The sequence below is a fragment of the Diplotaxodon limnothrissa genome, linkage group LG10 (genome assembly GCF_057381915.1).
Source record: "Diplotaxodon limnothrissa isolate DT_005_m linkage group LG10, D_limnothrissa_male_GT1.1, whole genome shotgun sequence".
Lineage (NCBI taxonomy): Eukaryota > Metazoa > Chordata > Actinopteri > Cichliformes > Cichlidae > Diplotaxodon > Diplotaxodon limnothrissa.
Window position 1 is genome coordinate 16,023,490 of NC_140605.1, and position 13,493 is coordinate 16,036,982.

The following is a 13,493-nucleotide window of genomic DNA, read 5'->3' on the forward strand; positions in this document are numbered from 1 at the left end:
CAGTCAGTGGGAGGTTTATTGTCTTTTTTCATTCCCTGCTCCTTTTTTTGTTTTAATTTCAATTTAATTTGGCTTTTATTGGGTTTGTTGGTTTCAGTTGAATGCAAAATGGATATTCTTTATTAAAAGTATTTGCAAGAAATTCAGTTTAGGTGGTTAGTAACTAACTGCACAAAGAGAACAAGTAGAACACATTTCCACACAAAGCTTTTATTCATTTAAAGGAAATGAACTCAGACAGAATTACTTTGAATGTAACATAAATCCAAGGACAATTAACAGCTGAATGTTCGAAAGGAACACAGTACCTGAAAAAAGATTAAGAGGAGCTCTAGTAGTTTGTCCTTGGTCAATGTATCTATTACAGATGGATTTTAATCCAATCTGGGTTATTACATAATTTTTAAGACTCTTTCAACACTACGCACAAATGGTACTTAAGTGTATCATGCTATCAGTCTTCAATTAGTGCCCATAATATCCAGAGCCTCCATTAAACACAGAGGAACATTTAAACCAAAACAGCAAATAATATTCTTCCACAGGATGGAGTCACATGTGTTATTAAAGTTGCTGTAATTGATGTTTTTTATGATAAATGATAGTGACAAAATAACACAACAATAAAATGATGAACCTCAGTATTATTGCCTAAATGCACATCACATTTGTGTCAGTGTTGAATTCTCACTCACTGCCACTACACCCATGAGCAACAATGCTATTATTGCAGGTTTACTGACTGACATTCAGGATTATTTTATTTATCCCTTAATAAAATATCCTCACATGGTTTTGTCATTTTGACAAAATATGTGGGAACAACTTGTTCAGTACCATTAAATATATCCGTATCCACAGTCTCCAACAAGCAGATTATTAGAAAGTAAATCCACCACAATCAAAAGCGTCAAAATCAGAGTCTGCCACTTCAAAGTCAAAGCTGTTAAAGTGGGCGGAGTCGAGTGCAGGAGTGCCAGTGTGGTACCCTCCTGCTGGTCCCATGCTGGAGAAATCTGTGCAGAGTGGCAGATCCGGGGCTTTGGCTTCCAGATTAGAAGATGAGCATGTGCCTAAATAACCCATGGCAGAGGAAGCAGCAGCCCCTCCCATCAGCAGATAAACTGCCTTCATTGCTTGGGCGTTATTGATAGTGCCGTGACGCAAACAGCCTGCTGAATATGCACCTCCTTTATGATACTTAGTACGGGAAGAATTCCTGCCTGTTGAAATGAACAGTTTGAAAAACATGTTTTAATAAACTATCTATGCAATATTTTTTACATGAAAATAGAAGAAACACCAGTGCTCACCTTTCTCCTTCGGGGAAGCGCCAGTCATTGGCCCAGGGGAGGATGACTCTGTGTTGCTGACAGGTGGAGTTGGTGGATCTTTATCCAGGATTTGTTCAGGCACAAGATCTCGGAGAGTAATACGTGGTTGTGGCATCTGATGTCGCTTGCAAGGACTGAGAGGTGATGAGAGACTCTGTGGAAAAGAAAATGGAGATGCTGTTAAAGAAAAATAATGTTCCCAACACAATGTCTGCCAGGAATTCAAAGAAATGAATTAATCGACTGATTAAAACACTAAAAAAAATCTAAGGATTAAAAGATTATCTGAAAGCGCAGAGCACATTCTTTATGTAAATCAATCAATCTAATTTCCAAAGAGTCCATAGTGTAGTGTATAGTCTGTGTGTGTACAGAAAATGTGATTTTGCATGCTAATAGTGATTTCTCTGAAAATATATTCACACTTTTTCTTTTTCGCCCCACTGACTCTGGTGATTCACAGCCTTCTTTCTAACACCACTACAAGGTCTACATCAGGGGTGGGCAATCTCAGTCCACGAGGGCCGGTGTCCCTGCAGGTTTTAGATCTCACCTTGGGTCAACACACCTGAATCACATGATTAGTTCGTTACCAGGCCTCTGGAGAACTTCAGGACATGTTGAGGAGCTAATTTAGCCATTTAAATCAGCTGTGTTGGTTCGAGGACACATCTAAAACCTGCAGGGACACCGGCCCTCGTGGACTGAGATTGCCCACCCGTGGTCTACATTCATTGTTTTATGTGAAACATCTCTTTGATACATACATTTAATGAATAGCAATGACATACACCAGGCAGAAACATTTAAACTACATGTCTATTGTGTAGGTCTCCCTTTTAATTTTAAAAGCTTTGACCGTTGTGACATGGACTGCCTGCACAGGTGCCCTAGCAGGCGCTTTCAGTACGTATCTCTAAGCTCTAGTTTTTTCAGCACTTGCAGATACATACTTGACTTCAGGAATCCCGATTTGGGGGATTTTAAGGACAAGTCAGCACATTGAACTCTTTTTCAAGTTTCTCATCATTTTTTTCAGTGTGGCTAAGGAAATCCTGCAGCATCCAGGAGTGTAAATAGTCTGCAAGAAGGTTTGATAGGTGGTATGCACCAAAGTAGATGGGGTCACCATGGCTACTCTGACCAATCTGCCATACAAAGCATGGTGTGATGCCCCATGTTCTTTGACATGGGGCATCACATCATTTTTCTTTCATTAATGTGATCAAGTTCATCTATTTTGCTTGATAACAAATTACAATTATTAATAATGATGGTAAACATAGATGGTGAACATAGTAAACATTATTGTAAATAATTATTACACATAATTATAAATAATATAAATATGTTATTAACTTACCTTTTTCACTTTTTTCAGCACGTTCACCCACTGGCTGAAAGTGAAAAAAGCGATTGTTATTACCTTTATGCAAATTCATGTACAACAATGGAATACCTGGAAATTTTGGAATGTGTAGCTAATGTGTCTTTCACCTGACATATATGTTTCAAAATAGTCAAAAAGGCATATTCCCCAAACCACTCAAACTTTGTTATATTAAACTTAAATGTGTGCAGCATTAATCTAAAACAAGGCCCAAGAGTTAGCAGAGAAAGCCCCACAACACCTGCACTCTGCAGAGGTTTCCGCCAGCAGCAGCAGATACTTATTCTGGGGCAGGATCAGAGCAAAGCAGCAATCTCTGACCCCGCCAGAGGGTAATTTAGGTAGGTCCAAGATCTCCTTGCCTTCCACAATCGCCTCACAACTGTTTTGCAAGAGTACCAGCTGGCTGGGAGGGGATGATGCATCATGGCACACTAGGAGACTGCCTTCAGCAGTTATAAGGAGAAATCTTTTCTTCCACTGTTTGAAAATAAATCCACCTGAACCAGAAATGCAGAGAAAAAGTCAACAGTCATTGTGTAGAAAATGCTTGTTGACAAAATGACAATGTGATAAACAATTCCAATCAGAATCACAAAACCCCCAGAGGATACTGAGAGTGATCAAGATAGCAGAGGGAACATTGTACACGTGGATTAAAGAATGAACACTGTGTCATTCCATCATCCCAGCAGATTAAAGGCAGTCAGATGGTTGGGGGATCAAGCATGAATCAGATCCTGTTGACCACCGTGTGCACATCATATAGTGTAATCGCACGCACACTTTGTGTTTACTTGTTCTATATGCAAATGGTAAACAACATATGGGTATTAAAATACCAACTGTCTAAGCATCTTTTTAGCATTTTTTTCAAACTACAGCTTTAGGTCATGTTTCTATCAGCATTTGTCACAGCTTTGGATCTTGAGTGAAACAATGTATATATAGATTCGTCTGTACTTATTTGAAGAAAAACTCATAATATGGTTGCTAATGGATACAAAGATGAGAAAACTGATAGGTTTCTCTTATTAAAATTGTACTCAAGAGCATTGCTAACTTGTCCTATTTATCATCCCTTTTTAACACCATCTCCATGCCATGAGATAATAATGGAAATTATACATAAATATATATAAACAAAATCTGCATTTGCAATAGCATGACAGAAAGTACACAACAAACTGGAAAATTACCGTAAGCCCTACAAAAAGCAACACATACCAACCGCTAGAAAGATCCACACCTGAAGTAAAGATCCGACTCACCATACATCCTGAGCATGCCCTGATGTATCCCCGAGATGTTCATGTTTACAGTCGATGTGTGACTCCAGTGGGCTGAGAGAGAAATGTTTGCACACAGAATGGCCAAAAAGCACATGAGGCTCAATGTGAGCTTTTAATGCTCAGCTTTAATCCCCAGTCAGCTGGGATGCTCCACAGAGTCAAAGTTCAGCAGCATGGTATGAAAATGGGTTGTGATGAGAGAAAGAGTGCTGTAGTGCGTGCAGAGATACTGTGTAAATCAGGATGATTCGACTGTTTTTGAATGTTTGTTTTTAATACCCATTTGCTTTTACATACACCAAATGGATATTACAACTGAAAGTCATTTTAAATCATCAAACCATCACCAGACATCCATTTCTTTTATTAAATACACACCATGAATAGTAAGCCAACAATATAATTAATCAACCAGAGGTTTTGTTGCTGTCATGAAAATAAAAATAATAACATTTTGGGGGGTTTTGGGGACAATTTAGTGCATTGTCATCTTAAACTGTGAATATTTATCAACCCGTGTCTAATCAGACAATAGTTTTTTTGCACTTACATTTACTTAAAAAAAGTAAGTCCACATTTAAAAAAATTGTAGGTTTATTGGAACCTACCAGGGTTTTAAATAGCTGGTTTTAGTAGCTGAAATGCAAACTAACTTGCAATGACTTTGCAAAGTTGCCAACAAATAATCTAAATGTTATCCTTTAATCGACTTTTATTATATAATCTAGTAAAATGCATCCATTGAAAAATAGTTAGAGTAAAGGTTAACTGGTGGGATGCACACTTGGGGATTCAGTGACAGCGAATAAATGCATTTATCATTTCAGGCTAAAGAGGATTACTGTCTAATGAATGGTGAAGTGCTTGATAAAAAACTTTAAAAGCTTAAAAATGGTTGAAGTGAACATTAACCTGGTTTTAATTTTTCCGTCTTTTTCATTCTTTTTGAATTGCAGCTTTCGCTTGCTGCATTTTTGTGTGTGTTTATTAATTGTGTTAAATACAATAACAAAGGCTACTCGAGCCACTGCTGATCAAACTCATCTTTATTACACATACTGTTTAATGCCAAGTCCAAGATCAACTAATGGTGATATTACAGTCAAGCTTACCCTAATGTAATGTACTCTAATGTTTTCACTATCCCAGACTTTTAAATTAATTTAGGAAAAAACATTAAATAAAATTCAACATAAATACTGTAGTATGTGAAGAAATTAAAACTGGAAAAAATCAGCTGTTCTAACAAATAAATATGCTAAAGTTCCAATGATGCCACAACCACCAAAGCATATAATTGAGACTGAATAGTATGTAAGTACAATTAATATGCATGTGTGATATGTGTGGTAGTCTGCTTGAGTTACTGCACATTAACTGGTAAGCTGCTTTCTTTGAAACAGGTTAACTGTGAGTGACATTAGAAAACTAATGAGCAAAATCCATAAATTCTCTAAATTTGTGTCAGAGGCAATGCTTTACAAATAAGTAGCTAAATGACTAAACTTTACAAAAAGACTGGCATGAATTTCCCTTCTAGGGCAAATTCTTATCCCTTCTTATTCCTAATTATCCATAGAAATTATTAAAGTTTTTATTAATAGTCATCTTAATAGTTCACAAACAGGATTTTCTTGATTTTTCTAGACAATTCCAGTTTGCTGTGATATGACATGACAACCTCATTTGTAAAATATTTGAAGGAAATATTTTAAGAGAGCTGATCCTCAAACTGTTTTCTGAAACAGTCTCCAGCTGGGAAGAAGTCCCAACAGCGCTCCTGGTACATCTTCCACACATATGACTCCTGAAAAGACACGATATAAGAACACAAGAGGTAATGTGAGGCCTTGAATGGAGCACACTAACTAAAGAAAAACTGTAATAAAAACCTTCAGACTGACCGGCCCAGTGTGCTCGGTGTCATCTTTGTTGATGAGGTACATTAAAAAGAACCTGAAAAAAAAAGATCCTGTGAATATTTTCTTATTTGTGCATCCATGTAGAGATATACTACAGTTAAGCCCATAAATATTTGGACAGAGACAACTTTTTTCCTAATTTTGCTTCTGTACAATATCACAATGACTTTTAAATGAAACAACTCAGATGTAGTTGAAGTGCAGACTTTCAGGTTTAATTCAGTGGGTTGAACAAAAAGATTGCATAAAAATGTGAGAAACCAAAGCATTTTTAGCACAATCCCTTCATTTCAGGGCCTCAAAAGTAATTGGACAAATTAAATAACTGAGAATAAAATGTTAATTTCTAATACTTGGTTGGAAACCCTTTGCTGGCAATGACAGCCTGAAGTCTTGAACTCATAGATATCATCAGATGCTGGGTTTCCTCCTTTTTAATGCTCTGTCAGGCCTTTACTGCAGCAGCTTTCAGTTGCTGTTTGTTTGTGGACCTTTCTGTCCAAAGTTTAGTCTTCAACAAGTGAAATGCATGCTCAACTGGGTTAAGATCAGGCGACTGACTTGGTAATTCAAGTATATTTTACTTCTTTGCTTTAATAAACTGGTTGGTTGCATTGCCTATATGTTTTGGGTCATTGTCCATCTGTATTATGAAACGCTGCCCTATCAATTTGACTGCATTTAGCTGGATTTACATAAACAGTATGTCTCTGAACACCTCCGAATTCATTCGGCTGCTTCTGTCCTGTCCTGTGTCACATCATCCCAGGGCCACTGGGAGCCATGCATGCCCACACTGCCTTAGCCGTGTTTTAGATGATGTGATATGCTTTGGATCATGAGCTGTTCCACAACTTCTCTATACTTTTTTCTTGTCATCATTCTGGTAAAGGTTTCATTTGTCCAAATAATGTTTTTCCAGAGCTGTGCTTCCTTTTTTAGCTATTTTTAGCAAAGTCAAATCTAGCCGTCTTAAGGCTTATGAGTGGCTTGCACCTTGCAGTGAACTTTCTTTATTTGCTTTGATGCAGTCTTCTCTTTATGGTAGACTTGGATATTGATACGCCTATGTCCTGGGAAGGAGTGAAAGAGTTTCTTTTTAACATTGAAATGATTCTGCAATAATCCACAACAGTTGTCTTACTTGGACGTCCAGGTTTTTTGCATTGCTGACTTCACCAGTGATTTCTTTCTTTCTTTCTGTCTCAGGAGTACCAAACTGTAGATTTTGTCACTCCTAATATTGTAGTCATTTCTCAGATGGGTTTTTCTGTTTTTGCAGCTGAAGAATGGCTTGTTTCACGTGAATGGAGAGCTCCTTTGACCACATATTGTCTGTTCAAAGCAAAATCTTCCTAATGCAAACACCACACCACAAATCAACTCCAGCCCTTTTATCTGCTTGATTGATATTGATATAATGAAAGAATTGCCCACCTCTGCCTTTGAGTCAATTGTCCAATTACTTTTTTGACACCCTCCCTTTAAAAAGAGAGTAGTACATGCTAAACAGATGAAACTCCTAAACCCTTCACTCAATTTAAATGTTGATACTCTCAAGTGAAAGCAGATAGTCTACACATTATGCCCACACCCATAATATAACTCAAATATGTTTTAGGAAATAGGTAAAAAAAAAAAAACTTTTGTCAGTGTCCAAGTATATATGGACCTAACTGTATACAAGGTAAGACAGAAGAGGGGCACTCACATGTAATTGGCCAGGTTGTGTTCATCAAAAGTGTGAGTCTCAAAGCCATGCGGCGTTGTATCAAAGTAGTCACTTCCAATGCCACATATGAAGCATTTCGTCTGCACAAAAAAACAGTGGTCAATGTGGCATGATAAATGTGTGAAAAATATAAACACTGAACACGACTGTACCTCCATGTCTTCCTTGACTTGCTCTTGTTGGTCTCTGAGTTCTCCAAAGGCGTCAATGATCAGACCTGCAGTACACAATAACACAATCATCACACATGTATATAAAATCTGAACGTGTCCTAAAATCACTTTTCTGTGCCAACAGTAATCCAGATGTTCCTCACACTGTCCCATTGTGTTTCTTTACTTTTAGTTCAAACCAATTATACAATTATAACATTTGATGAGTAATGAAGGATTTGTCTCCCAGGAGAGGATTTTCTATACCCTGAATGATGGCCAGCAGGATAACAATGACGAAGAAAAAGAAAGTAATATCAAAGACCACTCGATAAAGCTCGTATTCATCTCCAGCTGGGTCTTCAATCTCATCTCCAATGCCTCCGCCTGCTCGGACACCCACATACATGTGGAACAGATAACACTGTAAAGTAAAAAAAAAAATGTGGGGAGTGGCAAAGTTGAGAGAGGAAGTACAAAGTTTGTTTATCATCCACAATCACGTACAGTCATCATATCGTCACATTTCATATCTGGTTCGTCTTCATCTTCACTCTTGTTGTAAAACTTGCGGAAGAAATTGAAGGCAACTACGGTGTAAAGATACACCACCACAGCCAGCAAGCCCACTGTCATCATGAGCTAGCAGGGAGAAGAAGAAAGAAGAGTGAGCAAAGTGAAGCTTAAACAACATTAGTGCAAGTGAGTATTTCCTGCTCTTGCCTGTTTGCCATTGTGTGTGACTGAGGACAGGATAGTGCGAAGAGTCTTGACACCCATCGCAATATCCAGCAAGTGACAGGCGAAGAAGAAGTTGTTGTAATGCCCAAGCAAAGACATCACCAAGTACCAACAGAGATAAAGAAAAGTCTACAAAGAGATGTGTAAGTATAATTTAGTACAATGTAGTGCAGAAATAGTATAGTATGATATAGTATATAGGTTTGCTTACACCATCTGTGAACACCACACCAAATTTCCAGATCTGGTACTTGATGTCAATAGAAGTCACCCTAAAAGAGACAACATTCTCTTTAATGTGCTTGTTTTAGTTTTCAGAAATCATGCCAAATGTGCATCTGACTGTATACGGTACCATGCAAACACAGAGTTATCTGGTTCTTCCTGTTTCTTCTCATGTTGTTGACTCACATCCAGGGAAGCTAAATCAACCCCCAGGAGCTCAGCAATTCTTTCTCTTCCATAAATGTCTCCGTATTTATCCAGAACCTGGACATGGACATGCCATTACATGTGAACATGCTGTACTGAGCTCAAAGTTAAGACCACTTGAGTCAATCTTAACTCACCTTTCGCTTGACAAATTTATCCCAGTAGTTGTTTGGGAAAGAGCTGCAGGAAAATAGGATCATTTGTCAATTACATAAAGAAAAAAGCTTTTCAGAATTTTCTTGTGAGCCTGCTTCTCACTATTAAAAGCTGTTTTCTGTATCTACGTACGGTGTATTCAGGACTAATCTGTCCCACTGGCCCTTGATGTCATCATCCTCAGGTTGCTCAGTGATGTAGAGGCCATCAAATTCCAGCTTTCTCGCAAGTTCTTTCTCTCTTTTAAAAATAACCAGGGGAATCTGGCAGAAACAATAGCAAGTGCTGTTTCACTGAGGTATGCGGATGATTCAATACAATTTATCAAAATCTGTCAATATTTATGAAGAAATAGAGATGGGAATTGATAAAAATTTAGCAATTCCATTCCATTTTTTTTCCATTATCGACTTTCTGATTCTCATTCGATTCTCTCTGACTTTGCTTTGAGAGTCACCACAATTGCTAAGCAGTATAATTAATTACTCCCAAGTTAAAATTATTTATTATACTACTCTTTATATTACTTTGCTTTCTCTGACCTGAAATGTGCTGGATCATAATTACTACTTAACAGCAGACCTAACAACATGCAGCCCCATACACCAACACAAATCCCAATCCTAATGAGGACTGTGAGATTATTCTGTTATCATATGTTATCTTATATCTGTAGTTAAAGTAGTTGAATTATGTTAACTGCTGTAGGTCATATAATATCCTTTAGTCTAGATTGGGTGCTGTGTATGTAGCTTAGTTTCCATTATATTTTTGAGTTAAAAGAATGTGACCTTTTTTGGATTTGTTAGACAGGTGCGCATTACCCTGTACCCTTGATCTGCTGTGAATGTGTTACACTGTTTCTTGACATTTCATACTGCTGAATCATGAAGAGAATGTTGTGTGCAGAGGACCTTGTGCTGATAATAGAAGAAACAGACCACATTCCATACCCCCACCTTTACAGAGAGCAGAAAGACAGGGAGCCGAGGTCATTACTTAGGTGCCGTAACAGAGAAAGAATGTGAATGTTTAGGCTTTTACAACTAGGTGGGGGCCACTAAAGGCTATAAGAGCTTGAGTAACCCTCCACCAGTTTGAGACATGCTGTGACCCTTTGCAAGCATCTCTCCCGTCCGGACGTTCTTATGCTCTTAAGTGTTGAATTGTATGGAAATAAATGATTGTTGATTGAGCATTTATACACCGAGTATTGTCCTTCCTTCAGCCCAAAGATTAAAAGAATTGGGAGATTTTAACAGGACACATACATGATCTCATTATTTAGGTATGAACACAAAGCTGACAGCACAAAGCAACATTGAAAACCAGCATCAAGAGACTTTAAAGCCATCGCCACAGTATTTCTGCTGTAAGAACATGAACAGGTAGTAATGGAGGCATCAGCCTGACTACTCATCTGTTTGTTACCTGTTGAAGTTCAGGGTCTAGTTACTGGGCTGGGGTCAGCAAACACAGCTTTATCATCACTCTGGGTTCTTGGCTAGCTTAGCATTAGTGTTGATTATTATGGACCTTAGACCATGAGATCCAGTATTTCAAATTCTTATATGTAATTTTGCATATTATAATGTTTAATTAAATACTATTCAAACTACTGCCTCCTCCTAGACTAGCTAAGTAAATGCAACAACAACCATGGAGAAGACTACTGACAGTTCTGCAGATAACAAACATCAACACCCTCCACAGGAAAGCTAAGCTGCATAAGGTCAGTGCTGAGAAGGCTGATATTTTGCAGTGCACTGTATCAAAGCCTATTATTGATAATGTGCTAGGAAGAAATGCACAAGCAACTGCAATCACTGAAGCCTTGAGAGAGCTCTAAATAAAAGTCCACTCAAAAACTTGGGAGAACTTCATAATGAACTGAGGCTGCTGTCAATGCATCGAGAGCAACCACACACAGATGGCTTGGTAATGAGCTATAACTGTCGCCTTCCTAATATCAAGCCACTCATGAACTAGAGACATCGTCAGAAATGTTTACAGTTTTTTCTGATTGCTTAAGCACATTTTTTGTAACTATTGGCTAATTTTGCAAAACTCTTCACACAAATAAGAAAACCTGTCACCCAATAATCAAAACATTGTAGTTCTCTTGCAAAAGCAAACACAGCTAGATTACAGTTTTTTCTGAATGCTTAAACCCTAACTGTGATTCCTGTAGCGCAATCTCTAAAACTATTCAGACTTATAGCAAAACCACTCACTGAGTTTGCAAAACTAAAAGCACAAAAACTGCTTTGCACTCAGTTTGCAATTTTGTAACACACACTTTGCAAAACTGTAGGCACAATTCACTGCACAACACTCAATTACCAAATTTCCAACACACTCCTAGCAAAAGTATACACATGTATGGCTATCATTAACACTAATTTGCCAACTGTCTGGCACACTTTCACATGTGAAAACTTTTTTAGATAATTTGTTCACTTTGCAATCAGCCTAAGCACTATAATACAGGTAAGCTGTGTGTGCGGAGTACAATGGAGGGAGCAGAAAGAGTGAGAAGTAGAGGAGGCCGAGGAAGAGGACGTGGAGGTGAAGAAGTAGGATGAAGAGGACGACAAGGACAAGGAGGAGCAAGAGGAAGACGAGGAGGGGGGAGAGGAAGATGAGGAGGGGGGAGAGGAAGATGAGGAGGGTGGAGAGGAAGGGTAGGAAGAGTAAGAAATAGAATTGCTGATGACATCAGAGCTACAATAGTGGACCATGTAATCAACCGTGGAATGACCCTGAGGGTAGCTGGCCAACGGGTCCAGCCTAACTCGAGCCGCTACACTGTAGCAAGCATCATAAGGACATCTTGAAATGAGAATCGGTTAGTACAGTCACTTCGCACAAAGATTTGTAGCACTGCCATATGCCAATGAGAAACACACCAATACCACTGATGTAAAAATACTGAAATTGTTACTTTACAGAATTGCTAGATGACCAGATGCTGGGGGCAGAGGAAGCATGTTCACTGCAGACCAAGTAACCCATATAGTCATTATGGCGATTGCAAATAATCCTATACTTGGAAATAAACACTTGTGTTTGTTTTGATGTGTTTGAATAAACATAAAATGATGGCTTGTGTGTACTGTTTGATACGGAAACACCATTTTTACGAAGGTGTGAAGAGTTAATCTAGCTGTGTTTGCTTTTGCAAGAGAACTACAATGTTTTGATTATTGGGTGACAGGTTTTCTTATTTGTGTGAAGAGTTTTGCAAAATTAGCCAATAGTTACAAAAAATGTGCTTAAGCAATCAGAAAAAACTGTAACTCTTCACACCTTCGTAAAAATGGTGTTTCCGTATCAAACAGTACACACAAGCCATCATCTACTAAGCACACAATGCGCCAACTGCACACTGATGGTATGAATACAAAACACATCTGGCTTTTGCTTTCTCTGTGCACAAGGTAGGCTATGTCAGTTTGAGCTCATACTTCTGTCATAGATCCATAAGCATAGAGGGATCCAAACTTCAAGTACTGGTGTTTATTCAAACACATCAAAACAAACACAAGTGTTTATTTCCAAGTATAGGATTATTTGCAATCGCCATAATGACTATATGGGTTACTTGGTCTGCAGTGAACATGCTTCCTCTGCCCCCAGCATCTGGTCATCTAGCAATTCTGTAAAGTAACAATTTCAGTATTTTTACATCAATGGTATTGGTGTGTTTCTCATTGGCATATGGCAGTGCTACAAATCTTTGTGCGAAGTGACTGTACTAACCGATTCTCATTTCAAGATGTCCTTATGGTACTTGCTACAGTGTAGCGGCTCGAGTTAGGCTGGACCCGTTGGCCAGCTACCCTCAGGGTCATTCCACGGTTGATTACATGGTCCACTATTGTAGCTCTGATGTCATCAGCAATTCTATTTCTTACTCTTCCTACCCTTCCTCTCCACCCTCCTCATCTTCCTCTCCCCCCTCCTCATCTTCCTCTCCCCCCTCCTCGTCTTCCTCTTGCTCCTCCTTGTCCTTGTCGTCCTCTTCATCCTACTTCTTCACCTCCACGTCCTCTTCCTCGGCCTCCTCTACTTCTCACTCTTTCTGCTCCCTCCATTGTACTCCGCACACACAGCTTACCTGTATTATAGTGCTTAGGCTGATTGCAAAGTGAACAAATTATCTAAAAAAGTTTTCACATGTGAAAGTGTGCCAGACAGTTGGCAAATTAGTGTTAATGATAGCCATACATGTGTATACTTTTGCTAGGAGTGTGTTGGAAATTTGGTAATTGAGTGTTGTGCAGTGAATTGTGCCTACAGTTTTGCAAAGTGTGTGTTACAAAATTGCAAACTGAGTGCA

The 13,493-nt window shown here is 38.5% G+C and overlaps 2 protein-coding genes across 2 annotated transcripts in view; both read right to left on the bottom strand.

Moving 5' to 3' along the window:
* Positions 1 to 879: 879 nt before the first annotated feature.
* On the bottom strand, positions 880 to 4,038 carry LOC146624131 (uncharacterized). The gene is made up of 5 exons (XM_085363719.1): positions 3,996 to 4,038; positions 2,966 to 3,224; positions 2,698 to 2,731; positions 1,314 to 1,488; positions 880 to 1,223 (listed from the first exon to the last, which is right to left on the bottom strand). Exons 1-5 carry the CDS (start codon positions 4,036 to 4,038, stop codon positions 880 to 882), a joined length of 855 nt encoding a protein of 284 aa, XP_085219845.1.
* Positions 4,039 to 5,683: 1,645 nt separating this feature from the next.
* LOC146624132 (ryanodine receptor 1-like) overlaps positions 5,684 to 13,493 on the bottom strand; it is a 55,076-nt gene continuing 47,266 nt past the window's right edge. Inside the window, exons 97-107 of the mRNA XM_085364474.1 lie at positions 9,284 to 9,414; positions 9,133 to 9,175; positions 8,919 to 9,052; positions 8,775 to 8,835; positions 8,546 to 8,692; positions 8,330 to 8,464; positions 8,090 to 8,246; positions 7,823 to 7,887; positions 7,650 to 7,750; positions 5,921 to 5,972; positions 5,684 to 5,823 (exon numbers count right to left, since the gene is read on the bottom strand). Of these exons, the coding sequence (XP_085220600.1) occupies positions 5,728 to 5,823; positions 5,921 to 5,972; positions 7,650 to 7,750; positions 7,823 to 7,887; positions 8,090 to 8,246; positions 8,330 to 8,464; positions 8,546 to 8,692; positions 8,775 to 8,835; positions 8,919 to 9,052; positions 9,133 to 9,175; positions 9,284 to 9,414 (1,122 nt within the window). The 3' untranslated portion in view covers positions 5,684 to 5,727. The remainder of the gene's footprint in view (positions 5,824 to 5,920; positions 5,973 to 7,649; positions 7,751 to 7,822; positions 7,888 to 8,089; positions 8,247 to 8,329; positions 8,465 to 8,545; positions 8,693 to 8,774; positions 8,836 to 8,918; positions 9,053 to 9,132; positions 9,176 to 9,283; positions 9,415 to 13,493) is intronic.

What these genes read in the sequence shown, in the direction of transcription:
- LOC146624131 (XM_085363719.1), bottom strand. Translation starts at nt 4,038, where the DNA reads ATGAACATCTCGGGGATACATCAGGGCATGCTCAGGATGTATG. An exon ending in GAAACCTCTGCAGAGTGCAG is followed by an intron (nt 2,732 to 2,965) that starts GTGTTGTGGGGC and finishes TTTCACTTTCAG; the next exon opens with CCAGTGGGTGAACGTGCTGA. An exon ending in CGCTTCCCCGAAGGAGAAAG is followed by an intron (nt 1,224 to 1,313) that starts GTGAGCACTGGT and finishes TCATTTCAACAG; the next exon opens with GCAGGAATTCTTCCCGTACT.